The following is a 12,353-nucleotide window of genomic DNA, read 5'->3' on the forward strand; positions in this document are numbered from 1 at the left end:
ACGCCAAACTTCAGCGCTATTGATTGAATCCAGCCCTTAGAAATATTTGGGAAATAATGCTGATTTTATAGAATTCTTAATGTTTAATATATAACCAATAGTCATGACAAGGTTGACCCACAGCCCATCACATCAAACATCATTAAATCCTTATGGTTAAATAATTATCATTAAATCATTATCATTAAATCATTATCATTAAATCATTATGATGAAATCATTATCATTATCATTCAAACAAATGTATCCAAAGAATGAAACACCAAACCTGATACAAGAGCTTGATCATTTATAAAGTTTATTGACACATTAGTGATACATTTAAATAATCTACACCATAAAGAGATTTACAACATGCTCATTTAAAATATAATATGCATATAAACATTTACATTACTGCTTGAAGTATATCGGTACTGAGAGGCAGTGCTCATTTAAAAAGAATAACAAAATAGACCAACTACAGCAACAAGTACAGTGACAGACTTCTGCATCTAATGGAGTGTCTGTGTGTGTGTGTGTGTGTGTGTGTGTGTGTGTGTGTGTGTGTGTGTGTGTGTGTGTGTGTGTGTGTGTGTGTGTGTGTGTGTGTGTGTGTGTGTGTGTGTGTGTGTGTGTGTGTCTGTGTGTGTCTGTGCAATGGAAGTCCAGTTAAAACAATTGCCAGATCAAATCCTTGGACAGTAGATGGTCTGAGAGAGCACTACATAGTTCAGAGGAGACAGAAACGGATATGTCATAGGGCAGTTGGTCCAATGTCAGAATGGTTTGGTCCATTTCAAGCCAGTGGACCAGACTTAACTGAGGGGTTTGTGCAGAATCATCATTATTTAGCCGATAATGGAGGTCTCAAGGAAAAACAAAATAGAGAGTTGATTTTTGGTCCCAGTCCGTTCCTGGTAAACATGACTGTTATTACTGTGAAGCTCTGTTCATACAGTTAGTGTGATGCTCTGTTCATAGCCGGTGATGGCCTATTCAAAATGGCCTCCACAGAGAAGGATAGAGACTGGCTGGACACGACCTTCGTCCCGGCTGACTTAGACAGGAACTCCTTGCTGTATCTATTAGAGCCTTTGAAACTGTAGAAGTCCTTAGAAGGTCCTTCACGGTACTTTTTGGCTGCATCCTCCAGCAGTTCGTTACAGTAGGGGCCCCGGAGCTCGACCCCGGTCCCAGCTCTCTCCCCAGCCCCAGCTCCTACCTCTACCCCAGCCCTCTCTCTCTCTCCAGTCCCGGCCCTAGCCTTCTCACTCAGTGTCTGCTGGATGAGTGAGTGAAAAGAGTTGAGCTTCATGGATAGCGTGTGTTTGGCGCTGTCCTTGCTCAGCTTGTTCAGGACATGTTCGTGGCTGGGGTGGTGAGGGTGAGGCTGGGGGTGAGATGTACTTGGAGGGAAGGCCTGTCCGAAGCCTCTCTTCGGGGGAGAGAAGGCTGATCGTTTGCGGTGCCCCCCCTGGGTGAGAGGGGCCTGGGACTGGACGTGGCCGTCCTGCTGCTGGGGGTCAAATCCCTCGGGGAGGCCCACAGCGACCCTCGACCCCTCGAGCTTGGCGGCAGTGACGGCAGTGGTTGCCGTGGCATCGTGGTCGGGTGGGAGGCTTTCTGCGGCAGTGGCCATCGTCCTGGGATCCCAGACTGCACCTGGCTTCATGTTCTGGATGGCCGTGGCATTGCGCAGGCACTGCTGGTACAGGAGGGAGGGGCCACGTGGCCACACCATGAACCCTCGCTGAGAGGTCAGCTGTGAGGTCAGAGGGTACTGGCGGTAGGTGGTCGCCACGGAGACATTGGAGGAGATGAGCTCCATGTTGCTGGGGCTGGTGGCATATTTCAGGGAGAGGTCCACACAGCTGGGTGACAGGAAGCGACAGAGTTCCTTGTTGTTGTGCTGAGGCTCCTCCTGGGCTGTCTTATAGGACTTGTACTCTGCAGCATGCCGGACCAGACTGTTGGGGAAGAGCAGAGAGGCTGTAGCAGCCTGGGAGGGTCCTAGCAGCTCTCTCTCCTTGTACTCTCTCTCCAGCATGATCCTCTCCAGCTCTTTGTCAGCAAACGCTCTCCTCTTCCTCATCCTGTCGCTGAGGGGGGGCGGGAGGGACGGGCTGGCCCCCAGGTACGGGTCACCCTGCACCGGACGGTATCCTGAGAGGAGACAGAACAGGGGCAGAGGTGAGATGACATATAAATCAAATCAAATCAAATTGTATTGGTCACATACACATGGTAAGCAGATGTTATTGCAAATGTAGCGAAATGCTTGTGCTTCTAGTTCTGACAGTAGAGCAATGCAGCAACATAACTATATAACAATGTGATACTACATGATAATAATATAATACTATATTAATAATATAATACTATACAATAATAATACTTCTATACTAAAGTTATAATACTATATGACACTATTTAATATTAATTGATACTATATAATAACAATATAATACAATATGATACTATATTATAGTCATACTAATAATAATACAATATTCGATTTCATTCTGGGTTAGATTTAATGTTATAGTAAACTGCAAAAAGTATACATGATCTGTTTCGTATAACTGTTAATTTTATTGATGTTAAAACTGTTTGTTAAAAAGTGTCACACCCTGACCATAGTTTACTTTGTATATTTCTATGTTTTGGTTGGTCAGGGTGTGAGCTGAGTGGGCATTCTATGTTTCATGTCTAGTTTGTCTATTTCTATGTCTGGCCTGATATGGTTCTCAATCAGTGGCAGGTGTTAGTCATTGTCTCTGATTGGGAACCATATTTAGGTAGCCTGGGTTTCACTGTGTGTTTGTGGGTGATTGTTCCTGTCTCTGTGTTTGCACCAGATAGGACTGTTTCGGTTTTCACATGTTCATTATGTTGGTAGTTTATTCATGTATAGGTTTTCCTTCATTAAAATAACATGAATCATCACAACGCTGCATTTTGGTCCGACTCTCCTTCACCACAAGAGAACCGTTACAAAAAGAAAAGGAACTGCTTGCAAATTATTGCAGGTTGACGGTGTGGAGTTCAGCCTATTGGAATGTATGAATCAGATTAGGTTAAATAAGCAGGTCAGATATCAGTCAGATTAGGTTATATAAGGCAGGTTAGATATCAGTCAGATTAGGTTAAATAAGGCAGGTTAGATATCAGACAGATTAGGTTAAATAAAGCAGGTTAGAAATCAGTCAGATTAGGTTAAATAAAGCAGGTTAGATATCAGACAGATTAGGTTATATAAAGCAGGTTAGATATCAGACAGATTAGGTTATATAAAGCAGGTTAGATATCAGACAGATTAGCTTAAATAAAGCAGGTTAGATATCAGTCAGATTAGGTTAAATAAAGCAGGTTAGATATCAGTCAGATTAGGTTAAATAAAGCAGGTTAGATATCAGTCAGATTAGGTTAAATAAAGCAGGTTAGATATCAGACAGATTAGGTTATATAAAGCAGGTTAGATATCAGACAGATTAGTTTAACTAAAGCAGGTTAGATATCAGACAGATTAGGTTAAATAAGGCAGGTTAGATATCAGACAGATTAGGTTAAATAAAGCAGGTTAGATATCAGTCAGATTAGGTTAAATAAAGCAGGTTAGATATCAGACAGATTAGGTTAAATAAAGCCAAATAGGTTTCAATGATATTAGGTTAAATAAAGCAGGTTAGATATCAGACAGTTTAGGTTAAATAAAGCCAAATAGATATCAGACAGATTAGGTTAAATAAAGCAGGTTAGATATCAGACAGATTGGGTTAAATAAAGCAGGTTAGATATCAATGATATTAGGTTAAATAAAGAAGGTTAGATATCAGACAGATTAGGTTAAATAAAGCAGGTCAGATATCAGTCAGATTAGGTTAAATAAGTAGGTTATATATCAATCAGATTAGGTTAAATAAAGCAGGATAGATATGTATCAGATTAGGTTAAATAAAACAGGTTAGATATCAATCAGATTAGGTTAAATAAAACAGGTTAGATATCAGTCAGATTAGGTTAAATAAAGCAGGTTAGATATCAGACAGATTAGGTTAAATAAAGCAGGTTAGATATCAGTCAGATTAGGTTAAATAAAGCAGGTTAGATATCAATCAGATTAGGTTAAATAAAGCCAAATAGATATCAGTCAGATTAGGTTAAATAAAGCAGGTTAGATATCAGTCAGATTAGGTTAAATAAAGCAGGTTAGATATCAATGATATTAGGTTAAATAAAGCAGGTTAGATATCAGACAGATTAGGTTAAATAAAGCAGGTCAGATATCAGTCAGATTAGGTTAAATAAGTAGGTTAGATATCAATGATATTAGGTTAAATAAAGCAGGATAGATATCAATCAGATTAGGTTCAATAAAACAGGTTAGATATCAATCAGATTAGGTTAAATAAAACAGGTTAGATATCAGTCAGATTAGGTTCAATAAAACAGGGTAAATATCAGACAGATTAGGTTAAATAAAGCAGGATAGATGTCAGATTAGGTTAAATAAAGCAGGTTTGATATCAGACAGATTAGGTTAAATAAAGCAGGTTAGATATCAGTCAGATTAGGTTAAATAAAGCAGGTTATATATCGGTCAGATTAGGTTAAATAAAACAGGTTAGATATCAGACAGATTAGGTTAAATAAAGCAGGTTATATATCGGTCAGATTAGGTTAAATAAAACAGGTTAGATATCAGACAGATTAGGTTAAATAAAACAGGTTAGATATCAGACAGATTAGGTTAAATAAAGCAGGTTTGATATCAGACAGATTAGGTTAAATTAAAGCAGGTTAGATATCGGTCAGATTAGGTTAAATAAAGCAGGTTATATATCGGTCAGATTAGGTTAAATAAAACAGGTTAGATATCAGTCAGATTAGGTTAAATAAAGCAGGTTAGATATCAATCAGATTAGGTTAAATAAAGCCAAATAGATATCAGTCAGATTAGGTTAAATAAAGCAGGTTAGATATCAGTCAGATTAGGTTAAATAAAGCAGGTTAGATATCAATGATATTAGGTTAAATAAAGCAGGTTAGATATCAGACAGATTAGGTTAAATAAAGCAGGTCAGATATCAGTCAGATTAGGTTAAATAAGTAGGTTAGATATCAATGATATTAGGTTAAATAAAGCAGGATAGATATCAATCAGATTAGGTTCAATAAAACAGGTTAGATATCAATCAGATTAGGTTAAATAAAACAGGTTAGATATCAGTCAGATTAGGTTCAATAAAACAGGGTAAATATCAGACAGATTAGGTTAAATAAAGCAGGATAGATGTCAGATTAGGTTAAATAAAACAGGTTAGATATCAGTCAGATTAGGTTAAATAAAGCAGGTTTGATATCAGACAGATTAGGTTAAATAAAGCAGGTTAGATATCAGTCAGATTAGGTTAAATAAAGCAGGTTATATATCAGTCAGATTAGGTTAAATAAAACAGGTTAGATATCAGACAGATTAGGTTAAATAAGCAGGTTAGATATCAGTCAGATTAGGTTAAATAAAGCCAAATAGATATCAGACAAATTAGGTTAAATAAAGCAGGTTAGATATCAGTCAGATTAGGTTAAATAAAGCAGGTTAGATATCAGTCAGATTAGGTTAAATAAAGCCAAATAGATATCAGACAAATTAGGTTAAATAAAGCAGGTTAGATATCAGTCAGATTAGGTTAAATAATGCAGGTTAGATATCAGTCAGATTAGGTTAAATAATGCAGGTTAGATATCAGACAGATTAGGTTAAATAAGCAGGTTAGATATCAGACAGATTATGTTAAATAAAGCAGGTTAGATATCAGTCAGATTAGGTTAAATAAAGCAGGTTAGATATCAGTCAGATTAGGTTAAATAAAGCAGGTTAGATATCAGACAGATTAGGTTAACTAAAGCAGGTTAGATATCAGTCAGATTATGTTAAATAAGCAGGTTAGATATCAGACAGATTAGGTTAAATAAAGCAGGTTAGATATCAGACAGATTAGTTTAACTAAAGCAGGTTAGATATCAGACAGATTAGGTTAAATAAGCAGGTTAGATATCAGACAGATTAGGTTAAATAAGCAGGTTAGATATCAGTCAGATTATGTTAAATAAAGCAGGTTATATATCGGTCAGATTATGTTAAATAAAGCAGGTTAGATATCAGTCAGATTAGGTTAAATAAAGCAGGTTATATATCGGTCAGATTAGGGTCAGATTAGGTTAAATAAAGCTTGATAAAACATAGAAAGTATTGAACTTTAAAGCATTTTACAAAACACCTCAAATTGTATTGGGCCGGCTTAGTTCTATCTGATACCTATAAAATAAAGACATTGTAACAAGTCTGAGAGAATATCAAGGAGATCAACAAGTATCCAAAACCAGTTCATTCAGTAAAACCATCACTTGTAAACAGGGTAAAGTAGTTTCCTGCTTTATCTGAGAATAGAATTGCATTGCATAGGATAAAATAGAATAGGAAAGGATAGGTTAGGACAGGATAAAATAGAAGAGGAAGGGATAGGAGAGGAGAGGACAGGATAAACAGAATAGGAAAGGATAGGTTAGGACAGGATAAAATAGAAGAGGAAGGGATAGGAGAGGAGAGGACAGGATAAACAGAATAGGAAAGGATAGGTTAGGACAGGATAAAATAGAATAGGAAAGGCTAGGTTAGGACAGGAGAAAATAGAATAGGAAAGGATAGGTTAGGACAGGATAAAATAGAAGAGGAAGGGATAGGAGAGGAGAGGACAGGATAAACAGAATAGGAAAGGCTAGGTTAGGACAGGATAAAATAGAATAGGAAAGGCTAGGTTAGGACAGGAGAAAATAGAATAGGAAAGGCTAGGTTAGGACAGGAGAAAATAGAAGAGGAAATGATAGGATAGGACAAGATAAAATAGAATAGGAAAGGCTAGGTTAGGACAGGATAAAATAGAAGAGGAAAGGATAGGATAGGACAAGATAAAATAGAATAGAAAAGGCTAGGTTAGGACAGGATAAACAGAAGAGGAAAGGCTAGGAGAGGATAGGACAGGATAAACAGAAGAGGAGAGGATCGGAGAGGTTAGGATAAAATAGAATAGGAAAAGATAGGATAAGACAGGATTTTTTTATTTTTTCATTTAATTTTACCTTTATTTAACCAGGCAAGTCAGTTAAGAACAAATTCTTATTTTCAATGGCGGCCTAGGAACAGTGGGTTAACTGCCTGTTCAGGGCAGAATTAACAGGATAAACAGAATAGGAAAGGATAGACTAGTATAGAACAAAATAGAATAGAATCAGATAGAATGGTATAGGACAAAATAGAATAGAATATGATAGAATGGTATAGAACAGAATAGAATAGAATAGAATATGATAGAATGGTATAGGACTAAATAGAATAGAATAGAATATGATAGAATGGTATAGGACAAAATAGAATAGAATAGAATATGATAGAATGGTATAGGACAAAATACAATAGAATAGTATAAGACAAATTGGAATATGATAGAATAGAATAGAATAGAATACAATAGTATAGGATAGAAAAGTATAGAATAGAATATTATAGAATACAATAGTATAGAATACAATAGTATAGGATAGAAAGTATAGAATAGAATATTATAGGGTAGAATAGAATAGTATAGGATAGAATAGAATAGAAGTGTATAGGATAGAATAGTATAGGACAAAATAGAATAGAATAGAATAAAATAGTATAGAATACAATAGTATAGGATAGAAAAGTATAGAATAGAATATTATAGGATAGAATAGTATAGAATACAATAGGATAGGACAAAATAGAATAGTATAGGATAGAATAGTATAGGACAAAATAGAATAGGATAGAATACAATAGTATAGGATAGAATAGTATAGAATGTAATATTATAGGATAGAATAGAATAGTATATGATAGAATAGAATAGGATAGAACAAAACAGAAAAGTATGCAATAGTTTAGGATAGGATCGACTAGACAAGACTAGAATAGACTACAACTGTGTTACCTTCCAGAATGCTCTTAGCCAGCATCGTTGATGGTCTGATGTGTCTCTGGTAAATAGCTCTTCTCTCTGCTGGAATCTGCTTCCCACAAATTCCCTTTTTATCCTGATAAAATTACAGAAATAAAACTATTTGAATCGTGATTTCAGAGGCCTTATTCGTTTGATACCAGTCCCAAGGTTTTGAAGATATTAGATAAGTGATACCAGTCCCAAGGTTTTGAAGATATTAGATAAGTGATACCAAGAGGCGACTTCTAATATAAATAAATGGTTCATGTATTCTTCTTCTTACGCTTTCATCAGCCCAGTTCATCACCCTATAGCATGTTACTGTTTTCGGTGAGCAAATAAATAATATAACTAAACTAAACATTTACAAATATTTTCTGTGTTAGACTTTGCTGCTACTTCCTTTGTCCTGATCATTTCGATGCATAAGACCGAAACGGGACATGATGTCAATTTAGGCCCTTTTTACAATGTTTTTTACAATGTAAAAATGACATGTGTTTCTAGTCAATGAAGACAGTTGGAATACATTTTAAATAAAAATTATTTTAAGATACAGTTTTGGCAACATTGCTTGCAATAAAGTTGCATTGTGAAACCAACAAGTTTTACACCCTCTCCAATGACTGAAAAAACACACACGCACCTTAATGTAATAACATTCTAATTTAATCGAATCCAAACACACACCTCTGTAGCTTGTTGTCTCCGTAGTGCCACCTGAGCCGCCATGACCCGCTGTCTCTCCACCACCAGAAGACAGTTGGCACACTGGCAGTCCCTCCAGCGGCAGAACCGCTTATGCCCCTTCAGACAAGACACCACTCCGTGGTTTCTGCAGCGGGCACACTTCGGAGTCCGGCTTAGCTTCCGCTGTTCACCGGACCCCTGGCTGGCGGTGCCCGGATTGTCATCTACCTTGGCCCGCGGCTCGTTGTCTCCTGCGCAGGACAGAGAGGAGCTGTAGTCCGGCTGGTCCTGGTCGTCACTTTCGGTCTCCAGACTCTCCACGTCGATCTCAAAATCTGCACCGGTGATATCCGTCATCATGTCTGTTGCCTGTCTCCCGGTGCCTCGTGCCTACCGTCCTATCTCCAAGGTTCTGGCTCACGCGGCGGTTAGTTCACTACAGTCAATACAGTCTGAAATAAAATAATATATCTGTCATTAAAATCCCTATGGAATGATGTTCCACATTGTGCGCCCTATGGATGACAGTCCAATAAACATATCAATTAGTAATAAACAGAGAAATAATAACAGCATATGTTCCCTCCAATCTATGTGAAAAACGAGTAAGATAAATGGGTAAACCAGTTAGACTTACTTCAATGCAGGCAGGCAACTCCAGAAAAGATTCAAAGTTCCTTCCAACATCTACTCCTTGTTGCAGTTTGTCTCTAGTCAGTGCGCTCTGAACTGATGAACTTGTCTGTAAAACAGCACTGACAGACACCGCTGACAATCTGTTTAATTGTTGCTCAATGTACCGCGGAACAGAGAGAGATATCCCAACGAGAAATACAGACGTTATTCTGACGTGGTCTGTCACTATGGTCCGCTCCACGGTTTTCTTCCAGGCTTGAGCCAGAGCACCATCCCTATGAAGAATTTGGGTGCGAGTGGATTCCATCGTGATTGGCTCGTTTTCAACCCCTCGACCCTATTGGCTGTTCACGACTTTCTCTTTGTTGATGGAATTGTTGTAATGGCGTGGAGTTACAACCTAAACAAAACGAGGAAATGATTCATCAACATATTGGAGAGCAGAAAGCAAGAGAGAGAGGCTATGAGGCTATTTAGAGGGCTTGATAGTGGCCTCATGCGTAATGACAGCCTGTAGCATAGGCCTCATATTCAATGGTAAGAACTTGAAGCTCTTATCAATTCATGAAGTGTAGCAACGTTGTCTGACATAAGATAGGATTCCATCCAATTGGTGCCAGATTTTCATGCGAATATTAAAAAATTCGCGTAAAAATATCCATCAAATTGACTTGCTGCTGAAAACATGATGTGCGGGATGAGGTAGTGCACATACAAATGACTTTTGTGGTTAAATTCCCATGTACCGAATAAAAAATACACGTTAAATGGGTTTCCATCGCATTTTCAACTCTACAAATGGTTTTGTCACCAAAAATGTTGCGTTATATAGCAAATGTGCTCTAGCCAACAGCTCGCAGATAAAGTGTGGGCACGGTATATAATTAGATTATTATGGACAAAAGGGCAAAATTATTTTTATTTGTCAACCTCATCACCGTGCATTTTCACCACCCTGTGTTGTTCATCATAATGTATTTAATATGTAGCCTATTAGCTTAAACCGCGTGCTTTCCCGAGTCGTAGTGGGAGGACGACACGAAATACTATCACCACGTGACTCCAAGTTTATTTCAAAATCAAGGTTATTATATCAATGTTTGCCCATAAAAGCGTTTCCACGCCATTTTTTGCATAGTTAATTTTACTGACACAAAAAGAACCCACCTTGTCTAGCATATTTTGTTTTGTCTACATTTGGTACACTTACCGACAGATTTGCTGTATCCATCAGGCCTGTTGTGTCATGTACTTAACTTTCATAAAACGGTTGGATGGAAACCTGGTTATTTAAAATACCACTTCATAGATGTTCTTTGCATTAGATTTTTTGAATGGTCTTACTGTCGGTTGGAATGATCCCAATTAGGCCCTATTAAATTCTAAATTATTCAACAGCATTTACGCTTTGTTACAATGACGTTAAGACCATTCAGCAGACACTCTTATACGGAGCGATTTACATGAGCAATTAAGATGAAATCCCTTGCTCAAGGGCACATCGACAGACTTTTCATCTAGTCATTAGTTTTAAAATAATACTCCGAATAATTCTAAATAATAGTCATATTACAATCAGATGCTAAATATGCCTAAAATAACCGCAGGTTACATGTTGTACGAGGAAACAACATTCGGGCTAGGCATGTATGACAAATGTAGGCTACAAAATTAAATACATTTGTCAAAATGATGAAAATACTTTCAGACTTTACCAACGCCTACATTGGCTTTGTTATTGATGTTTTAATGTATAAATACATTACCACTGGAATAATAAGTGCTTACAAACTGGCATATATTTTACCTGATGTTGCACCATTGACTACATTTTATTTTATAGAATGTATTTCATCATAATATAGGCCTTTAGATATTATCCAAACGGCCTGCTACGCAGTTACATTACCTATCACCTACCTCCCTACCGTTTCAACCCTGTCAATGGAAGCAGCTGGAGTTAGTGAGACAAAGTGACAGAGTACAGATTGGCCTGATTAGAAAGTTGACACAACAAATGAGTCTGTGAAAACACCGTGTCAGTATGCGGGACTAGAGAACACTAGAGAACACTCTCACTGCCTGCCTGTCCCGCCCTACAGACACGGGTTGTAGTATGATACACAGGCGGCGACGTGAGAAGAAATCTTCACGATGTCACCCTACAGATTCATGGCTGGTGTTTCAATATAAATTGCAACTTAAATGTGACATCCTATAGGAATATATAAATCCATTCAAATCAAATCAAATGTTATTGGTCACAAATATGGTTAGCATATGTGAATGCGAATGTAGCGAAATGCTTGTGCTTCTACTTCCGACTTTGCAGTAATATCTAACAAGTAATCTAACAAATAAATATATGAATGAGCGATGGCCGAACGGCATAGGCAAGATGCAGTAGATGGTATAGAATACAGTATATACATATGAGATGAGTAATGTAGGATATGTAAACATTATTAAAGTGGCGTTATTTAAGGTGACTAGTGATACCTTTATTAAGTCAATTTATTAAAGTGGCCAGAGATTTGAGTCTGTATGTTGGCAGCAGCCTCTCTGTGTTAGTAATGGCTGTTTACCAGACTGATGACCTAGCGGGTTAGCTCCATGAGAACCAGTAGGTTAGGGATCTGTTGAGGATGCTGTAATGTGACACCGAACAATAGGAACATAGTTGACCGCGGGAGATACCAGGGGAGAGGGGCCTCATTCGGAGATCGATTAGACGCCTGTTTCAGACGCTTCTGTTGTAGATCAATACATCTGACTAATTGGGATTTTATTTTTAGGGCCATATAAAAAGTTGTTGAAGCTGTTTCCTTCAATATGGTGCCTCCATGAATAGAACAATTCAAGGAAACAAACGTGTTGAATTGGTCATTAAAATAGGTTGGACAAAGTTTTTGTCTTTTACTGCAGTGGGCTAAATCAGGGTCACACAGTGTTTCTTGGAAGTCTTTAACATATCTACTTTTAAACAAAAATATACACCTCACACACATGGTTATTGGCTTTCAA

The 12,353-nt window shown here is 37.5% G+C and overlaps 1 protein-coding gene across 1 annotated transcript; it reads right to left on the reverse strand.

The window, feature by feature from the left end:
* Nucleotides 1-283: 283 nt before the first annotated feature.
* Nucleotides 284-9,734, reverse strand: LOC109871309 (doublesex- and mab-3-related transcription factor 2-like). Its single transcript, XM_020462138.2, has 4 exons — nucleotides 9,331-9,734; nucleotides 8,694-9,145; nucleotides 7,995-8,097; nucleotides 284-2,145 (listed from the first exon to the last, which is right to left on the reverse strand). The coding sequence occupies exons 2-4, from the start codon at nucleotides 9,051-9,053 to the stop codon at nucleotides 941-943; spliced, it is 1,668 nt and encodes a 555-aa protein (XP_020317727.1). The 5' UTR covers nucleotides 9,054-9,145; nucleotides 9,331-9,734; the 3' UTR covers nucleotides 284-940.
* Nucleotides 9,735-12,353: the final 2,619 nt, after the last annotated feature.

This window comes from Oncorhynchus kisutch, linkage group LG3 (assembly GCF_002021735.2).
Source record: "Oncorhynchus kisutch isolate 150728-3 linkage group LG3, Okis_V2, whole genome shotgun sequence".
In the NCBI taxonomy this organism is placed as follows: domain Eukaryota; kingdom Metazoa; phylum Chordata; class Actinopteri; order Salmoniformes; family Salmonidae; genus Oncorhynchus; species Oncorhynchus kisutch.

Bases quoted from the DNA above. Each gene is read 5' to 3' on its own strand.
- LOC109871309 (XM_020462138.2), bottom strand. From the start codon at position 9,053: ATGATGACGGATATCACCGGTGCAGATTTTGAGATCGACGTGGAGAGT. The intron at 8,098-8,693 runs GTGTGTGTTTGG...TAATTTTATCAG, and splicing joins GGAGACAACAAGCTACAGAG to GATAAAAAGGGAATTTGTGG. The intron at 2,146-7,994 runs GTAACACAGTTG...GTCTCCTCTCAG, and splicing joins GGCTAAGAGCATTCTGGAAG to GATACCGTCCGGTGCAGGGT.